Below are 15061 nucleotides of genomic sequence, written 5' to 3'. Positions count from 1 at the left end.
GTGCGCTCCACATTTTGCAGACCGTACATGACTGGCCCTATAATAGAAATGCCTATTCTTGTCCGCCAATGCCACATGCCATGTTACCCAGCTTTCCTGGGATCTTAAAATGAAAATACAGTAAGCAATGGCACAATTTGAGATTTATTTAGGTATGTTTAGTATTCAGCAGTCTCTATTTCACAGTTCTCTGAAAGGCAGTTCTGCCTAGCTATGCCACAATATTGAGGAACTGACACTGCATTTGTCCACTGTAGTTTCACAGAAATTCTTACCCAGCTTGTCCAGGCTCTTAGATAGCAAATTAGGCTAGTTAGTATACTATCTGACAATTAGGGCATTTTCAATGCATAAAAAGGCAGGCAATGACCTATACGTTTTTAAATGAAAGCATACATGATTTTTCAAAAAAGTTTGCATAATGACTGTGCTTCTTTGTATAATCATAACTGTGAAGGAACAATAATGTTTGGACTTCCCTAAAGTCTCTTTCAGCCTCATTATTCCTTGTTTCAACAGCACAACTAGATGCATTTCTCTTACAAGCAGTGGCTGTTTCTCTTCTCTTGAATATGTCAGTACTGTATGCAGTGACCTCACTTCCTTCTATCTTTGTTTTCTTCTGGGAAACCCAGAAAGCTGATAAGGAGGGATAAATAACACTTACAGACACACATAAGGCTCCTGTGATATTTAGAAGCATTTTTTTTTTTTTATCAGGCTCACAATCTCTGCTAGCTCTTACACGCCCCCATTTCTTATTAACCGTCAGATCTTTCCTGACAACAAGCAGTGGACTGCATCTCATTATCATCACAGACAGGATTACCATGAAAGATAAAACCTCTGAATAGATACAGCAGACCACAGGAACACAGGTACTATAACTAATGGCCACAGCTTATCTACCCCCTCCCTGGACAATAGCAGGACACAGAACGTGCCTAGAACACACTCCCAAACAATAAATGTCTGATACCCCTTGTGCTTATGGTCCATGTGACTGTTAAGCATATCCCTAAATGCTGTTCATTTTTTTGATTAAAACAGAATAATTAATAATACAATTAAAAAAAAATATATATATATAGGTTGATACATTACTACATTTTTGATACATTACTACATTATTACTATGGAGTGAGAGCCAAGGAAGGGACCAGCAGGTATTCCCTTGCCAGAGGCTTTCAAGAGTATAAAGCAGGGACTAATGTGACTCCAGGAAGTTCAAGTAGACCAATATTATATTGTAAATTATATAAAGACCTATAGCAAAGACATTTTCATTCATTCTTAGGATACCAAAGTTTTTTGTTTTTTTTCGTTTTTTATTTTTCTTCCCTATCCTCCTTGAGCCATAACTTTTTTATTTTTCAGTTCACATAGCTGTATGAGGGCTTATTTCTTGCGGGACAAGTTGTACTTTCTAATGCCACTATGTAATATGGTATACAATGGAAAAAAATGGGGTGGAATTGGAAAAAGAAATGCAATTCCTCTACTTTTCCTACGCGGCAAAACAAATCTGTGCCCTTCATTCTCTGGTTTAGTACGATTACTCCGATACCATATGTATATGTATACATTTTTTTAAAGGGCTAAATAGTGTAAAAATAAATTTCAACTTTGAAAAAGATTTTTTTTTTTTTCATCACCATATTCTGACCCACATAACTTTTGTATAGTTATATCAGCTGAGCTGTGTGAGGGCACATTGTTTGCGGGACAATCTGTTGTTTTTATTGATACCATTTTGAAGTGTGTGTGACTTTTTGATCACATTTTTTTGGGTAAGAGAAGCGATGAAAAAATTGCAAATTAGCCATTTTGATCCTTTTTTTTTCATTACGCCATTCGCTATATTGGAAAAATATTTTATATTTTAATAGTATGGGTGTTTTCAGACGTGGTGATGCCCATGATGTTCATATTTTTATGTATTTATTTTTTTATTCTACGGAAAGGGGGGTGATTTTAACTTTTATATATTTTTAATTCGTTAAAAAAAAATTTTTAACAGTTTTTTTTACTTTTTTATGGTTTTGAAGCTAGTACTTGAGCATACAAGACCCATTATTATTTTTTTTTTTTTTATAAATTCTGAACCTGCATGGGTCTTTTAGACTCATGATTTGAGGGGAATTGCTAATTTCTTATGTTGGCCTGCCACCTGCTGACCAAAATAAGAATTGCAGCTTCAATACCCTGGGTCTCTTTAGAGAGACCCAGCGTATTGAAACCAATTATCGGCATCCTCACTGCCGCAGAGGATGCCGATTTCTGGGTTTTTCACCCTTTAATGAAAAATGACCACGATTGGCATTATTGCCGTTCGCGGTCATTAGCCGTGGGTCTCTTCTGTTTAAAACAGCGGAGACCCGACAGCCATGACGCTAGATGCACAAGCGAGTGGGTGTCATGTTTGAACTTTGCTCCGGCGCTGGTAGCGAAGGGGTTAAATATCTTCAAAAGCCAAATACTCTGGAAATATACATTATGTGGTATTTAGGGCCTTCATCAGAAAATAGCTGGTCAATAACAACCTTCAATGCTAGCAGATTATATAAGTTCATAAAAAAGCCTTTAAAGATCACAATATTAGGGGGCATTCACATGACCGTATTTCCGGTCTGCATTCAATAATTTTTTGCAGATCGGATACAGTTCATTTCAACAGAGCAGTACACCATTTGCTGTCTGTATCCATATATATTTGATCTGTGGCCCCTCAAAAAAAATAGACATTTCTAACAAAGGTGAGACATGCTGATCTGCAAAATGTAGAATGCACACACCCGGTATCCGTGTTTTGCAGAACACAAAATAGATATTATGATCTGAATACCCCCTAATTTGTATGCAGTAGGCAAGGATTCTACACTTCTAAAACACTGCGCAGAAACATAGTGACACGTTTTATTTGAGTTCCTGGAATCACATTCTACACTTTTCAGATAATTACATGAACTAGTTAAAGGCAGTAATGACGTCAAAGCCATTACTATAAACCATAATAAATGCTTCACATATGTTTGCGTTAATGTCAATTTTAGTAAAATGCAGAGCTACCACCCATTTTTTACAGAACAGGTTAACAGCTAAAAGAACTCTGGATCTCCTCCAAATTCTTTTTTAGCAGTTTGTCTATTCTCAAGTCATTTTATTTTCATATTCTGGCTGGCACCCAAAAAAACACTGTAAAAAAAGATCATAAATAAGCAAATGAAACAGCCAATAAAATAATACACCCGAAGAATGCTTTCATGTAATTATACGTATTTGTGTGGTCTGCAGATCCTTACCTGACATGATGGCAGCATGTATGCCAAAACAATTCCCACGTGACCCTGCGTGAGAAAACACAGTGGTATTGGCAGGTGTACACAAGCTGTATCAAAATAATAAAGATATCATAGTGAGATTTAACATTCATATGACTATAGGGATAAAACTGATAGGGTAAAAGAAGACATTGAGCAAACCAGATAATCAGGTCACTTTAGATGAAAATGAAAGAAAGTGGGCCAGAAAGTTCTTACCAGCTTTTGGTACGTGGACAATGCAAACAAGTTCTCAGTTAGGGTGCATTCATACGACCGTAGTTTTTTGCGGTCCGATAGAAATGTCTATTCTTGTCCACAATTGCAGACAAAAATAGGACATGCTTAATTTTTTTTGCGGGGCCGCAGAACGGAACAACATCTTTTGAGGCCCCATTGAAATGAATGGGTTCGCACACATTGCGCAAAATTGCGGAACGGGTACGGACCCGTTCATACGGTTGTGTAAATGGATGCTTAGGCTGAGTTCAGACTTCAGTTATTTGTTCAGTTGTTTCGATCAGTTATTGTGAGCCAAATCCAGATGCGAGTCAATAACACAGAATAGATGTAAATCAAATGATTAGACCTGATCTCTGAGTAGCCTTCTGTCATGCTTCAGTGTGGGAGGGAAACACCACACTGAGCATAAGAGGGAAGGGGGGAAGAGGGAATCAGGCCTGAGAACTAGGGAAGAAAGATGGACACCTCCTAGTAAAACCCTAACCAAAATCCTGACTGACTACCAGTATGAACAGACCCCAGAGGTAGGTGTGTTTATACACAGGAATACCTAGAGTCCTAACTAGCCCTATAGGACCCTGGTACTAATGGCAGGGACGAGACTACCCGTTCCTCAAAAAGGAAGGACGAACAGGAGCCTCCTTCAGGCCTAATACAAACAATAGGGAAAAGCAACACACAGAACCCAAACAAAATACAAAAAGGGAAAGGAAAGACTTAACTTCAAAGGAGCAATGGAAGCACCAGGAACTCCGCCGAGATCCACACACCAGCTATGCACAACTGAAACTGAAGCTATAAACCTCACAGCAATGTCAGAGAATGAATCATAAATAAGGAAGGTTAAATGACCACATTAGCAACACCTGAGGCAAGGGGTGTGGCCATTATCAGAAACAACACAGACGCCTATTGATCCACAAGGAAAACCTGTCAGATCAAACCATGTGTTGCCAGTCTCACCGATCTCCTGCCAACTGTCGCGGGAAAGTCTGTGACACCTTCACTACTGGTTTTGGCTCACAACAACTTGGGAAATAACTCACCAAATAACTCAAGTGTGAACTCAGCCTTAATGAAATAAGCCTGTCTAACAAATGTCTTCTGATGGTGGAAGCCAATTGTTACCTTCCCCAGAGCTCCAATTATTGATTGCACTGGTTTAACAATATCCAAATGTACCATAAACAAAGTGATTACGGTAATTGCAATGCTTTATTTTGCTGTATAGTGCTGCTGCTGGCCAACTGGACATTGGCTGCCAAGTTCCCCCACAGTTTACAAGTTGTAAACTTCTCACGTCATAGTGACATGTCTAAAGTTTTTATTGTTGGGGGTCTCAGCGGAAATTAAGCAGCTCTACGTCTCTGCACATCTGATCTTTGGAGATGTGTGAACTCATGGGCCCACATTAAGTAATCTGTTTACACCAGTTTGGGAGTAAAATGAGCACCAAAATGTAAACATTTGCACAAAAGTTGCAAACTGTGCAAAATGAAAAAAAATGTTTTTGTGCCCTGTTCGCCAAAAGGTGAAAAAGTGTGTTGGTAAGTGGCTAAAACATTTACAGATTTATTCATTCTAAATCCAGAAAATGGTTCAATCCTCGAGCAAAGCTACGCCAGTCATAATGAATCTGCCCTACTGACTTTCTATGAGCCTGTATACCAGGGATGTCAAACTCGTGGCCCTCCAGCTGTTTCAAAACTACAACTCCCATCATGCCTGGGCATACTACAGCTATCAGGGAATGATGGGAGTTGTAGTTTTGCAACATCTTGAGGGCCATGAGTTTGACATCCATGCTGTACACCAATCTGCCCTCTGAGAGCTGTGCAAAGTGATAGCAGAAGGAAAACTGAGTACTTCTGCATCTTCTCATCAGACACTGATACAGGAGGTGTCAGAAGTGGGACTCTTACCATTTAAAACTTCTAACATGTCACAGTGAAATCTTTAGGATTTAGATATTGGACAGTCCATCATTACTAGACTGACGGGGTTCCACAACCCGCCTTCCCTGCTGATCAGCTGTTACCTGGTAGCGCCACTTCACTTAAATGAGAGCAGCACTTCAATTCCCAAAGTAACTGCTGGGGTATCGGATCCCCTTCGATCTGATATTGATGACCTTCCCTAATACTAGGTCAAGATCCAAATCCTGGACAATTCGTAAAGGATTTTTTATTGTCAACTATAAATATAATAATGATTTGTAACTTTTTTTTAAAAGTCTGATTCAGAAAATAACATTCAATGCCCAACCTAGAAGAATATTTTTTTAAATACAAATAACCCCCGAACAAGCAGGCATTTTTGGGCTTAAGGGCCAGACAGGTGCAATTTTTTTTCTTGCCATTCCAGATAATATCCCTTTTTTTTTTTCCACATCAACATGACTTAATGAGGCCTTATACTGTCTGTTCATACCCTTCTTAGGCCTCTTTCACACTTGCGTTGTCCGGATCCGGCGTGTACTCCATTTGCCGAAATTACACGCCGGATCCGGAAAAACGCAAGTGAACTGAAAGCATTTGAAGACGGATCCGTCTTCAAAATGCGTTCAGTGTTACTATGGCAGCCAGGACGCTATTAAAGTCCTGGTTGCCATAGTAGTAGTGGGGAGCGGGGGAGCAGTATACTTACAGTCCGTGCGGCTCCCAGGGCGCTCCAGAATGACGTCACAGCGCCCCATGCGCATGGATGACGTGCCATGCAATCACGTCATCCATGCGCGTGGGGCGCCCTGACGTCACTCTGGAGCGCCCCGGGAGCCGCACGGACGGTAAGTATACTGCTCCCCACTACACTTTACCATGGCTGCCAGGACTTTAGCGTCCCGGCAGCCATGGTAACCATTCAGAAAAAGCTAAACGTCGGATCCGGCAATGCGCCGAAACGATGTTTAGCTTAAGGCCGGATCCGGATCAATGCCTTTCAAAGGGCATTAATTCCGGATCCGGCCTTGTGGCAAGTGTTCAGGATTTTTGGCCGGAGCAAAAAGCGCAGCATGCTGCGGTATTTTCACCAGCCAAAAAACTTTCCGGTCCTGAACTGAAGACATCCTGATGCATCCTGAACGGATTTCTCTCCATTCAGAATGCATGGGGATAATCCTGATCAGGATTCTTCCGGCATAGAGCCCCGACGACGGAACTCTATGCCGGAAGAAAAGAACGCATGTGTGAAAGAGCCCTTAGGCATGTACATTAGCATTTTCATTTTTATTTTTTTTGCTTGTATCCCCCCAAAAAAGTGCTCCATGTTTAAAAAAAATAAAAAATCCTGACTCAATGCTGACCTAAACTCATACATTTAAAGTATAAGTTGTTACTACCATGGGAATAATAAAAATATGGAGATCATTTGTTAACATGGAGCATATCAAAGACGGGAGGGGGCATTCATTTTTAACTTTGCATTTCCAGTTATATCTCTGCTCCTACCTCTATAGGCGTAAGGCAACTGGTGGAAAAGCTAAGCGGGATGTGGGAAGTACTCCACTTCTTTCCTAACAAACTATGCACCTTAAAGTACATGCACACGAAAGTTTGTTTCCGTATCCGTTACTTTTTTTTGCGGATAGGATGCGGACCCATTGATTTCAATGGGTCCGCAAAAAATGCGCACAGCACACCGCGTGCTGTCCGCATCAGTATGTCCGTTCCGTAGTCCCGCAAAAAAATAAAATAAAAAATAGAACATGTCCTATTCTTGTCCGTTTGTGGTATTGTTACAATGGATCCGCAAAAAAAAATGATGGCATACGTATGGCATGCGCAATTTGTGCACCGCAAAACACATACGGTCGTGTGCATGTAGCCTTACTGTGACACAATGCACTCCTTTGGATGAACTTCAATCAGTATACAGCATACAATGTAACGGGCTAATGAAATGAAAATTAAAAAGACCAAATAAATAACTGTAGTACATAAACAGAGATATGTTACCCCTCCACTACAAAAGTCCACAATTGTGTCTCCAGGTTTTGCCATATTAGTGACGACTGATAAGAGATTATTCAGCTGCTGCTGTTTCCTCACGGCACGGTCACTGGACATCTTACCTAAAACAAATATGAGAACCGCCATTAATCATTGGGAGGAAGGCATTTTGGTTGGCGCACATTATGCATCTGTTCCTATTTTTCACAGTCATATATAATTACATTGAGTGCACTGGGAACACCAATAATAAATCATCCCCATTTCTGCAGGATAATTTATAGAAGAGTATCCATAAAAGCAACATTTTCATGGTTATAAATGATAGGAAGTTGAACCTTATCAGGCACCTGTTTGCCTTGAAATCTGTGCTGTGTGTGCCAGCTTTCATGTTAACGGAGAAAAAACAGCTGGTAGAGGATCGGGTAAAGTAAGCATGAGCAGTCACTAACCAATGGTGGTATCATGGTGGTATCTTCTAATATATATGGGAAAGTGTGGACGATTATCTGGTGAACGCGAGACGTTGAAAGATATAACTATGATTAAAATCACCATCAGAATCAGGTCTATTCTGAATATCAACCGTTTAAAGGGGCTTTCTGAGACTTTTATACTGATGACCTATTCTCGGGATATGTTCATCAGTATCTGACCACGGGACACCCGCCAACAAGCTGTTTGAGAAGGCACTGGTGCTCCACTAAGCGCCACGACCTTCTCACAGCCTCGGTCACATGGTCTACTCTAGATGATCACATAGTCAGCTCAGCCCCATTCAAGTGAAGGAGCGCTGGGGCCTTCTCAAAACGCTGAATGGCCCGGGTTTCGGACCGCCACCGATCAGATACTGATGACCTATCCACAGGATAGGTCATCAGTTAAAAAGTCCCACAAAACCATTTAACTTTATAGGAGAAGTTTCAAATTTATAAAGCTGGAGGTGTCCCATATATTGCTATATTTATTTACATCCCACAAAAACGTTCCAGAGGACTATCCAACCCTTTATCTACAAGGCTGCAGATAGTACTGTAGATGAAGTCAGATAAACCCATCAACCATGAAGAAATGCATTCTACAAGAAATATAAACAAATGTGGAGATTTCCTTTAAGAAAAGACACAAGTATGGTCAAATACACCATATGCATGAAAAAACGACTGGCAGTTATAATCTGGCGCTTCACATCGGCATGTTGTTGTTCTTACACGACCCTGACTATGACAATCTGGAGTCTTTATTGGAGTCTATGGAAGAGCTGGTCTGACTAAACGATGGTAACTGAAGATAAGGCTCTGGATACACTACACTCCCTGCTATAAACACTTATTTTAAAATGTCCGAGGAAATAAAAACTTCAGTTGTGATTATGAACTGGAACTAAGTGTCCGTTTACACAAGACGATATTACAGCAGATTGTTGGGAAGGAAATGTTAGCAGAGGAGACCGCTGCATTTACATTAAGCGATCTCCTCTAGAGTATGGGGAGAAGCGATCGCTAATGCCATCGCTCTTCCCGATAAGGACTCGTTGTTTGCCGGCAGGAAATCGCATTTTGTTAGTTCATTGGGTGATTGGCGTTACAGTTACCCCGCCCGATCATCGCTAACAAGCGTTACTATGAACGATAAGCTGTGTGATTCTCGGCCCGTGCTGGTACTACATTATAGAAGAACACGTATTAGGCTACGTCTACACAACGACATTTGTCGCGCGACATTTTGTTGCACCAGTGTCACGCGACAATTTTTATAATGGCAGTCTATGGTGTCGCACTGCAACATGCTGCGACTGCGACAGTCTCAGAAAATCCATTCTAGATGGATTCTTCTGCGACTGTTGCGTCGCAGTCGCAGCATGTTGAGTGCGGCACCATAGACTGCCATTATAAAAATTGTCGCGCGACATTGGTGCAACAAAATGTTGCGCTACAAATGTTGTAGTGTAGTTGTGCCCTATCTGTCGCGCGACAATACATTGTGTAGACATAGCCTTACACTCATTGACAAAAAAAAATGCACCAAGAAGGATTTATTGAAGTCAACCGAAATTTTTTAAGTGTGAATGTAATGATGATATTTGATTACAATATTAGAGCGAAAGGAAAAGTTTATTGCGGAAACCTGTTCAACTGAAAGGAGGCTCTAGTACCCTTTTGGGCTGCCACTACTACAAGATGAGATACGGTTGGGCATGGAGACATCCAGGTTACATGGTATCCTACAGCACAAGATGTGGCATCTGGCACTGTAGATCCTGCACACTCATAGGCTGTTGAAGCTGGCGTCCCAGCTGTTCCCATAAATACTAAATTGGCGATAAATCTGGTGGTCAGACAGGCCAAAGAAGTGTTGTGGTCGTCAGAGACATTACTAGGAAACTGTTGGTGTGTGAGGGTGAGCAATATTCTGCTGAAAAACGCCGGTGGGAGGCTCAGCCACGAGAGGCAACAAATATGGCTGCAGGAGGTCCTGAACATATTGCTGAGCTGTAAGGCTAAATGCACATGGTCAGGATTGTGCGCGGATCCGTGTGCGCAAAATTCACATTGTAGGTAATGTACATTGTATTCTATGAGAATTTTTAATTCACACGTACAGATGCAGATTTTTTCCGTGTGGATTTTAAAATTGGCGGCATGTCAATTTATTTTATCTTTCCTGATCAGATTTTCTCCATTCAGTTCAATAGGGAGAGGAAAATCCGCACCAATAGATGCGGATTGTCAGCACAGATTTCGCTGTGAACATCTGTGGATTTCAGTGCAGATTCTCCGCATATAAATCCTGAACGTATTTACCCTTAGTGTCCCTTATATTACTACTAGGGTTGACCGACTGTTGAATGCGATGGCTCCCCGGATCATCACACCAGCAGTTGGGGCAGTGTGTTGCTCCACAGAGGCAGGATTACAGCGCTCACTGTGAGACTAGACGATGGGGTTCCACTTCGTAGCAGTTCAAGTTTCTTGTTCACGACACCACTGGGGGCTGGCGCACCTTCACATCACCACTGTTCCCAATGCCTCCTAACCGCTAGGTCAGAACGATGAAGATGGCAAGCAATTCGTTGAAACAACCGTCCTGCTTCTCTCACTCCAATGATGTTCCCCCTCTCAAAGTCTGTCAAATGGGCAAAATGTTTTTAAGTGCATCGTAGCAGTCAAGATCCCTCAACAAATGGTAAACTACCCAAAAGTAGCCTTTTCATAGGGCAGCGGAGAAAACATCTTTAGGCTCTTGTGGCACAGCCCACAGCTTTAATCATTTACATATCTGCCTTAGCCACAACTGCATGCCATGTTTTGCAGCAATCCCACATTTCTATAAGGCCCCTTTAACACGGGCGAGTATTCCGTGCGGATGCGATGCGTGAGTTGAACGCATTGCACCCGCACTGAATCCGGACCCATTCATTTCTATAGGGCTGTGCACATGAGCGGTGATTTTCACGCATCACTTGTGCGTTAAGTGAAAATCGCAGCATGCTCTATATTGTGCGATTTTCATGCGATGCAGGTCCCATAGAAGTGAATGGGGTGCGTGTAAATCGCATAGCATCCGCAAGCAAGTGCGGATGCGGTGCGATTTTCACGCACGGTTGCTAGGAGACGATCGGGATGGAGACCCGATCATTATTATTTTCCCTTATAACATGGTTATAAGGGAAAATAATAGCATTCTGAATACAGAATGCATAGTAAAACAGCGCTGGAGGGGTTAAAAATAAATAAAAAATAATGTAACTCACCTTAGTCCACTTGATCGCGAAGCCCGGCATCTCCTTCTGTCTCCTTTGTTGAATAGGACCTGTGGTGAGCATTAAATACAGGTAAAGGACCTTTTATGACGTCACTCCGGTCGTCACATGGTCTTTTACCATGGTGAATCACCATGGTAGAAGATCATGTGATGTACCATCTGATGACCGGAGTGACGTCATCGAAGGTCCTTTACCTGTATTTAATGCTCACCACAGGTCCTATTCAACATGTTATAAGGGAAAATAATACAATCTACAGAACAATGATCCCAGACCCGAACTTCTGTGAAGAAGTTCGTGTTTGGGTACCAAACATGCGCGATTTTTTTCACGCGAGTGCAAAACGCAATACAATGTTTTGCACTCGCGCAGAAAAATCGCGGGTGTTCCCGCAACGCACCCGCCCCTAATACGGGCCAAAAATATGACGCCCGTGTGAAAGAGGCCTAAGGGTGCATCATTTCTTTTTGTCAATGTGTGTATATCATCCTGCATGAAAAACATTTTCATAATTTTAAAGTTTATGAGCAGTAAACATGCAAATATGCACCACATAAAAAAAAAGAAAAATATCCCACACATTTCTCTACAGCCATTTATTTACCCTCCTCACAATCATGGGTCTGGCTATAAGCTTCTGATCACAGCTGAGTCAAGGTTTCCATTTATTACAGCATCCACCATGCATTGCCGAATATCACCGATGCTTGATGGACCTGCTGTCGTAACAATTAAGGCCTTAAGCACATCCCACCAAAAAGATATAAAATGTACTATTCTTGTACGTTTTGTGGACAAGGATAAGACATTTTTAGTGGAGTTAAAAAAAAAAGTGGCTGGATGCGTGTTTTGCGGATCCATGATCTGCGGACCACAAAACATATACGCATACTAAGGTGTGCAGGAGCCCTAAGGGCTCATGCACACAAAAGTTTTTTTTGCGTTCAGTATACTTTTTTATTTAGTTCAGTATGCGGTACATATACTGAACCATTCATTTCAATGGGTCAGGAAAAAAAAATGAAGTGTCTCCGTGTGCATTCCATTTCCGTATTTCCGTTCAAAGATAGAACATGTCCTATTATTGCCCACAAATCACGTTCCGTGGCTCCATTCAAGTCAATGGGTCAGCAAAAAAAAAAAAAAAAAAGGAACACATATGGAATGCACTCCATATGTCTTCCGTATCCGTTCCGTTTTTGCAGAAGAATCTTTGAACATAGCCTAAAACACTGCTATTCCTGTACTAACAGGAAAAATACTTTAAGCACCACCCCTTGACTAAGTCCTGCCCCTCGGTCATCACCTAGCTGAAAATGGAACCTATGTTCTCTGACAGATTTCTATAATTATGTTTCAGGAACACAGAAAATCCTGCAGGCAAGTTTATTTCCAGTAAATTTTTTATCATTTTATTAATTTCTAGATTCAGCCTTCTTTTAACCACCGTATAATAAAAAGTTCTGAAACTTTGTAATTTAATTAGTGTTTTAGACAGTAATGGGAGTGAACAAGCTAATGTTCGGTACCAGCGCTGGAATTTAAATTTAGTTTAGTGATTTACCTTGTACCTATGTGGGGTTTTGATCCGTGGTTGTCTAGCGACTGTCGGGTATGGTGACAGGATACGGTAGCTTGCGCAGCGCTTCTTCAAAGGATTTCTTCCTGCTCAACCTCAGAGCGTGTACGCCGCCCCGGCCGGTAGCTGGCGCGCACGCGAGGGAGCTGTGATGGTGCAGGGTTCCGGGACGAGCGGCGTGACGTCACGACTGTCCTACGGGGTAAGCCAGAGACCAAAAAGATCCTACGCGTTTCGAAACCTACGGGTTTCTTCGTCAGGGATGGTTGTTCTAACTATGCTCTGGGTTTATGTAGGTGCCCGGTCCCTATGGCAGCTGCTCAAAGTTAATTAATCAAATCACCATGATTAGGTATTGTATAAGGTCCCCTATGGATAGAATATGGCCTTTATCTACTCAAAATAAACAGCAATTGGATGGGTTTTAAAATGTAGATGTCTAGAATGCAAATAATTCCATCTCTTGGTTCAGACCGTTAGGTGCCAAAGAGTTCAATCTGAACATCCATTTACTTTCACATCTGGACAGTTGTTTGATAACGTCTCCACCTCTCGGATTTTATTTTATTTTTTCAATACCCCCAAAGAAAGAACCAAAAAAACTGCCTGCGTGGTATTGGGTATAGTGACGGGACAGGGGGTGACCGTCATATTTTTTCTTTATGTTATTAAGATGTTCCCCCATCCTAGTTTTCAGTTCACGTTTGGTTCGACCCACATATATTTTTAAACATGGGCATTTAATGAAATAGACCACGCACCGAGTATTACATGTAATATATTGATTAATTTTGTATTTGTGGTGATTATCCCCTATTTCTGTTATGGGAAATTTGGTTATGCCTTGTTTAATTTTTTTACAGTTATTACATATTTTACATGGGAAGAAACCTTTATGTGTCAGGTGATTTATTTTCTTGGTTTGGGGCAATCTCACGGTGGGCGCTACCATGGTGCACAAGCTTAGTGCTTTTCTGAAAATAAATGTGGGATTTTTTGGGATCCTATCACCTATTAGTTTGTCTTGTCGCAACATTTCCCAATGTTTCTTAACGATTCTTTTAAGGATTGTTGCCCCTTCATTATAACCAGTAATTATGGGGATCTTTATGGGGGCATCAGTACATTGGTTTGTAATAAGTTGTTTTGGGTCCTGTACTTTGTTCTTCAATAGTGTGTTGCGATCTATCCCTCTGATTTGTTTAATGGTAGGTTCCAAGTCATCCATTTTGTATCCTTTTTCCATAAATTTGATATTAAGATTTCTAGTTTCCTTGTCAAAATGGCCAATGTTTGTGCAATTCCTGCGTAACCTGATATATTGGCTACGAGGAATATTCGTAAGCCACATCGGTAGATGGCAACTTTTAAGGGGAATGTAACTGTTGCAATCCGTGGGCTTACAATAAGTTTTTGTATGAATCTGCCCTTCCTCAATGAATATAGTAAGGTCTAAGAAGTTCACCTGTTCTTTGCTATACATTGGTAAAAATTCCAAATAAAATTCATTTTTATTTAAATTAATTAAAAAATGGTTCAGATCCGATTCTTCACCCTTCCAAATAAAAACAATATCATCGATAAAACGTCTCCATAGGACCAGATTCGCACCGAGTCTGCCTTCTGGGAAGATGGCGGTATCGAACATTAGCTTGTTCACTCCCATTACTGTCTATACCACCTTGGACCGGAGCAGCCGTCATCCAATTAGGTACCCAGCAGCGGCTCTATCTGCCTTAGTGCACTTAGAGAAAACCTAAAAGCGACAGCGCAGGCACAATTGTAAATATTCTAATTCGTGTTTTAACCCAACACCCATCTCATGACCTCAGCTTATTCGGCAGTCAATGGGAACATTCTGCTATACATCAACAGTCTGAAAACCTATAAAAGGGGTTGTCTCACTTCAGCAAATAGCATTTATCATGTAGAGAAAGTTAATACAAGGCACTTACTAATGTATTGTGACTGTCCATATTGCTTCCTTTGCTGGCATGATTTATTTTTCCATCACATTATACGCTGGTAGTTTCCATGGTTACGACCACCCTGCAATCCATCAGTGGGGGTCGTACTTGCACTCTATAGGAAAAAAACACTGGCTTCCCTGGTGGGAGCTCACATAGGCTGGAGCTTTTCCCTATAGTTTGCAAGCACGACCACCACTGATGGATTGCAGGGTGGTCGAGGGTTGTCGTAACCATGG

The 15061-nt window shown here is 41.3% G+C and overlaps 1 protein-coding gene across 4 annotated transcripts in view; it reads right to left on the bottom strand.

Annotated features, from left to right (window-relative positions):
- GSTCD (glutathione S-transferase C-terminal domain containing) overlaps positions 1 to 15061 on the bottom strand; it is a 217070-nt gene that overhangs the window by 30887 nt on the left and 171122 nt on the right. For all 4 annotated transcript variants that reach the window (XM_044302546.1, XM_044302529.1, XM_044302557.1 and 1 more), the window contains 2 exons: positions 7517 to 7632; positions 3303 to 3347 (listed from right to left, as the gene is read on the bottom strand). In XM_044302546.1, coding sequence (XP_044158481.1) covers positions 3303 to 3347; positions 7517 to 7632 — 161 coding nt within the window. The remainder of the gene's footprint in view (positions 1 to 3302; positions 3348 to 7516; positions 7633 to 15061) is intronic.

Source organism: Bufo gargarizans, chromosome 1 (assembly GCF_014858855.1).
Source record: "Bufo gargarizans isolate SCDJY-AF-19 chromosome 1, ASM1485885v1, whole genome shotgun sequence".
Taxonomy (NCBI): Eukaryota; Metazoa; Chordata; class Amphibia; order Anura; family Bufonidae; genus Bufo; species Bufo gargarizans.
The sequence above is the reverse complement of the archived record's forward strand: the minus strand, read 5'-3'. Positions and strand labels throughout refer to the sequence as shown.